This window comes from Castanea sativa, chromosome 11 (assembly GCF_040712315.1).
Source record: "Castanea sativa cultivar Marrone di Chiusa Pesio chromosome 11, ASM4071231v1".
Lineage (NCBI taxonomy): Eukaryota > Viridiplantae > Streptophyta > Magnoliopsida > Fagales > Fagaceae > Castanea > Castanea sativa.
Window position 1 is genome coordinate 29958588 of NC_134023.1, and position 5752 is coordinate 29964339.

The 5752-nt window shown below is 37.0% G+C and overlaps 1 protein-coding gene across 1 annotated transcript; it reads right to left on the bottom strand.

The window, feature by feature from the left end:
- Nucleotides 1–3091: 3091 nt before the first annotated feature.
- On the bottom strand, nucleotides 3092–4925 carry LOC142617768 (hydroquinone glucosyltransferase-like). The gene has a single exon (XM_075790724.1). It carries the CDS (start codon nucleotides 4664–4666, stop codon nucleotides 3206–3208), a length of 1461 nt encoding a protein of 486 aa, XP_075646839.1. The 5' UTR covers nucleotides 4667–4925; the 3' UTR covers nucleotides 3092–3205.
- Nucleotides 4926–5752: the final 827 nt, after the last annotated feature.

The following is a 5752-nucleotide window of genomic DNA, read 5'->3' on the forward strand; positions in this document are numbered from 1 at the left end:
ACCTGATAAAGATTCTCATATCTTGTGATCCATGATTCTGGAAAGATTTTTGTCATCTACTCTTTATTCAACTGTCGTGGAATAAATGTGCACAAAGGCGTCATGCCTAGGTCAACTTGGATTAAAAGAGCATCATTAGACTGGGCTATCTCTAGTATAGCTATGTCAAAAGCATGATTTTGGAGTCTGTAGGCAAGCTGATAATGGAGTGTGGCTGCAAAAGTATCATGCACATGAGAAGCTCCTGTAATCTGAACTTGGACTTTAAGAGCATCACAAAGGTGAGGGTCTTTAAGAGACATGTAGAAATTGGGGAAAAGGGTGACAAAGACTGTTCCTGCATTGAGGGTGGTTTAGACAGTTCCTATAACTGCATTATAGTATTCCAAAAATCTAGAATCAATAAGAGAATTTCTAGAAGCTATAGGGAGTCATTTTCTGCCATGAAAAGTGAGTGCCAGTCTTACTGCACCAAAATGGAGGTGAGTGCAACCTTGTTTCTGCCATGGAATTACAAACTCTCTAGGAAGGGCAAGAGTGATAAAATTTTCTTTTTCACTAGCTAGAATGTTGAACTGGTCAAATTTAGAAGCTTGGATATATTCTTTTACACTAGAAAGATGAGAAGGACCTAAAAACTTTTTTATGGATTTTTTGAAAGTATTTTGAGGTTTATCAAAGACAGTATAAAGATTTATAATAGGAAAATTAGTAATAGGGATTTTACTATCTTCAGGGACATGGGATATTTCATACAAGTAGTTTAGTCTATTTGCAGTGGATTTACGAAGGGAAAGATCACATGTAGTGGTAATGGTATCTGCAACTGCTGAGAATGATGAACTAGCCATGATAGTTTCTAAAAAGAAGAACTGTTTTCCTAAAGTCTGACAGGACTAAAACGCCACTTCTAGGCTCACGTCCACAAGATAACTCAGGAAAAATAGGTTCTTTGAAAATTTTAAGAACAACCCCTTAGTGTTCTACTTTATTATCAAATCCAGTATTCTGATGTGATAAATACATAGGATCCACTTATTGTGGCAACTGTAAATCACAGAGCATACTAATCAGGACAATAATCAAAGTATACTAATCAAAGGAGAGTGAAACTTGTTGTAAGGATAATTTGCATGGAAGGCTCTTATACCAATTATGTAGGAAGGGACAACAAACTAAAGGAAACTAAAGAAAACTAAAGGACGGACAAGGAAAAACCAAAATATGAGCATTGTTGAAAAGTCAACGAAAGAGGCTCCTGACAACTTTTTTTTTTTTTTTTGAATATATCTTTTATATATATCTATCTTTAATTATCCCACCCGTCTCTTCCTTGAAACCATTCTTTATCAACGTCTGCATTCGGGTCATGATTATGGTAGTAAGGGTCATCAAAGCCAAATAAAGAATTAGGCATTTCCTAATGGTCTTCATGTGGCCATTGCTGTTTGCAAACATCTGGGTCGGCTGGTACTATGTCTGAGATGATTCCCTAATTGAGAGATTCTGCCATTGTGAGTGAATAGTGACAAGATATCCAAGATACGTTAACGTGTGTGTGAAGAGTACCATCAGCATTAGTTACCCAATGTACATCTGGAGGGTGGAATATTTCTTCTGTGTGAACATTATTTTTGGAGTTTAGCTTAGCTACTATACATGCGGAGGTAATTTTGCGACCAAAACGGGGGTGATCTATTCTAGGATACGTAAACCATTGGCCATCATGAGCATCATTTTTCAAAATTTCACACTAGAATTTGTGAAAATACTTATTCTCTCGAGGAAAAATGTATGAGTAGAATTCTGGTTCGAAATGGAGACACAGGTAGTACTCATTGAGTAAGTACCACATGTAAAGGTAGTGTACAAAAGTCCAGTTTGTTAGCCAAAATGCAAATGGAGTTTTCCATGGTTGCTCAATTTCTGGGAAAATGGCAAGAAAATGGTGTTGGTGTAGTGTGAATTTTTGTGTTTTGGTAGAGCGAAAATAGCTATATAGCTATTTAGTTCCACTGCTGTGAGTGCTCTTACACTCTTAGTCAATAGGAATTGTATTTGATTTCTTCCTTGTCTCTATAGTTCTATCATCTAAAAAGTGCGGTCCCAAATAACAAAATCTTTCAGTGATAATTAAAATAATCGTGTTGTTAGAAACATCAAAATAATAGTTTTTAGCATTGTATTTTTCTTCTTGCCGGGAGTATTATAATTCAACTAGTATTTTCTTGGTGTATCTATGGAAGATTTCTAAGGTTCAAATCCCCTTTGTAACTATGAATTTTTTATTATCTTTTTATCGAAGATGAGTTTTTATGTTCTTTTAATTCTCAGAAAGCATATTTTAGAAAACACAATCAAGGCACATTTAAACTTTACTAAAAAAAAAATAAAAGCCTTGTGTTTCAAGAATTGAGATTTATCTAGAAGGAAAACGACCTCAGCTGCATGCATACCGCTTGGACTTTTTGGAAAATGGAATTGCAGGAAAGCCACTCCATTGTTTAATACCTCTTACTTTTCCATTGATTTATGAAAATTATATCCACTAAATGGCCTTAACGTCAATGCCGAGCCACCTAATCGTTCTGGCTAAGTGACACACTTATGATGAGATAAGGAAAGTTCGAAGTAGTTGGACCCACCTCATTTTGGCTTGACTAGATGGTGCTGTATATGCAATCGAGTCATGCTAGTGCCACAACTTGTTATATAATTTGTTGTATAATTAATGTCACAATTTGCTTATATGGCTAATTATGAGTGGTAGAGGAGTGATGACAGTCCATGTAAAGACATTCCTTCTACCACTCACAACTTTCATCATACACAAATTGTGGCACAAATTATGACACCAGCATCACTACAATATGTGGAGATACCCAGCGTACCCAACTTTTATATATATATAATGTTTAGGAAATAGTAGCTTTTTGCACAATAATTGACATTACTTTTTTTGTAATAATGAAATGATGCAAGTATTTAGACTCCGGATAAAAAAAAGTTTGAAATAAAATTGTGAAAAAGTTGTATAGCTCAAAAGAAAAATAATGGGAAGTGAAAGCGATAGCTGAAAAGCAAGTCTAGATTCAGCAAAAAAAAAAAGAAAAAGCAAGTCTAGATTAATAAAGCAAATAAGTATTATACAATCATGGGCTATAGACCTTAAAAAGAAAATGTATAATTGCAATTCTAAAATAAGTTACTTTGTGTTGTTCCACTTGAAGGCCAACTCAGAAAGTGCCTTTGTAGAAGCCCCATCTTCACTCAGATTCCTTTCTGCTGCGTCCTTTAGGTCCTTCATTTGGTTCCTGAGCTTCTTTCCTTCTTCGCCTTCCAACAAAGCCTTGCTCACTTTGGCGATCTCCTCTCGTTTTACAAGCCCATTTTCACCAGGCTTTGCTCTCAATGCCACTTTTATGTCCTCAGTTAGCATAACTGCGTTCATTTTTTGCTCAGCATAGAGAGGCCAAACAATAAGTGGTATACCATTGACAACACTTTCAAGGATAGAATTCCAACCACAGTGCGTAAGGAACCCACCGGTTGAGCCATGGCTCAGTACTTCAGCTTGTGGTGCCCAAGATGGTACCACTAGACCCCTCCCTTTTGTCCTTTCTTGAAACCCTTTTGGCAAGAAATCAAAAGGGTCTTTCTGACTTTGGACACTAAAATAGTTGGCATTAGCAACCTTATCATTTGGGCTCCTCACAACCCATAAAAATCTTTGTTCACTCATTTCTAACCCCAAAGCCAACTCATTGATCTGATCATAAGAGAGAGTCCCACCACTTCCAAAAGAAACAAATAACACAGAACCATGTGGCTGTCCATCCAACCATGTCAGACACTCAGACCCGGACCCATCAACTTTTCTAGTTGAACCCATATTCACAAGAGGCCCAACAGGGTAAATTCTCGGTTTACCTGGTTCTTCAACTTGCAAGGATTTAATGGCACCTGGTTCCAACTCCATAAAGCTATTGACCATGACTCCTTCAGCCAAAGCGTACCTTTTTGCGTGGTGAAGAACCCACTTGTAAGCCTCGTTCTTCCTAGCTTGAACTGGGTCTAACAAATCTTTACCATGAATTGGAATACACCCAGGAATTCTAATCAGCTCAGGATGGTCTCTATACTCACAAGAAACCATTTCATCGAGCTTTGGTAGATAAAGGAACAAAGACAAAGCCATGGCTGTGGAGGGAAAGAAAACATAAGGCAAGACATTAAATTCTCTAGCAACATCAAAGGCTTCAGTACCGAAAAGATCTAAAACCAAAGCCACTAACTTGGTATTTGCACAAGACTCAGTGAGAGTTAACGACTTAAATAGTTGGCGCAAAGAAGGAAGAGACCGAGCCACAGTGAGAGAAATTAGAGGCTCAATCTGTGTGCCTTCAGGTTGATCATCCAAATTAATTGGTGGGAGAAATGTGTAGTTCATGGAACTAGGGAGAGCATCTAGGACAGACTTTTGAGCTGTGGAGGGAGGTCCATCAGTGGGAACAACGAAGGTGATAGTGAAGTTTTGGTGGCGTTGGACAAGCCTCTTGGCGAACTCAACTAGTGGGATTAGGTGTCCCATCCCAGGACTAGGTAGAATGGCTACATGGGGTTGGGGTGCTTGTGTTTGTAGTTGTGGACCTTTTGGTTGTTCCATGGTACCTTAATTTGGTGTAAGATCGAATAGATAGAAAGAAAGAAAGGAAACTACGCAAAATTATTGAGAGAGAAGGATGGGGATGCTTTATTATGAGAGGTTTTTTGGGTTTTGATTCTTTTGGGGTTTGGGTTGAAGGATGATGGATATATAGTTGGGGGGGTTGGAATGTGGCTGGGGCTTGTTTGTTTGTTTTCTAGTGTTTGATTATTCGCTAGTTGGTGCTTATGGAATTGAATATGGAAAATGGAATCGAATTTGACTCGTTGTGTGTGTGTCTATATATATATATATATATATATATATATATATATGTATGTAAGGGGTGTGGTAACGGTGACGGGAATTTCCAGAGGTTATGGGCGTAAGCGTAATCGTACAAGTGGTGATGATGTCAGTTCAAACGTAAGGCTTATGTTATCAACAATCATCGCCATGTCTTGCTTGTTTGGTGTTCGAATGGGATGTTTTTTATTTTTTGAGAACTATTGTTTCAATATATATAAAACTAGTAGCTAACTTGTGCGATGTCTAAATTTACCTATTTATGATGTAAATTAAAATATTTTTATAAAATTTTAAATTCGTTAAAAAATTACATAATTTGCTCTTGTATACAAATTAATGAAGAAATCATTACTTAAACGTGCAATGGCTTACAAAAAAAAAATATACATTAAAGAAAAATTATCAACGTTTGAGTTTAAGTTAAGGTGGACTTGTTAGAGAGATAGAGTTTCTATCGGACCATGAGTTATGTCATTCCACCTCAAAACCAATTGGTGATGAGGAAAACACACTCAAATCTTTTATAGTATTTGACATCACGCCACGCGGGCCTGTTTTTAGAGTGGTTGTAGGGAATCAAATTGTGATCCCCTAACAATCCCTCCCTCATAATGACACTCCCGTGACTCAAACCCATGACTTTGGCTCTGATACAAATCGAAAGTTCGAAATTATGTTAAAAACACAAGAGCTGTTTAGACCCTAAATTAAAAATTACGGCTCAGTTGATTTTACTCTAATTTAAACTAAGTGTGAAATAGAGTAAATGCTAGCGAACAAACAAAACCGCTACTCTAA

Bases quoted from the DNA above. Each gene is read 5' to 3' on its own strand.
- LOC142617768 (XM_075790724.1), bottom strand. From the start codon at position 4,666: ATGGAACAACCAAAAGGTCCACAACTACAAACACAAGCACCCCAACCC.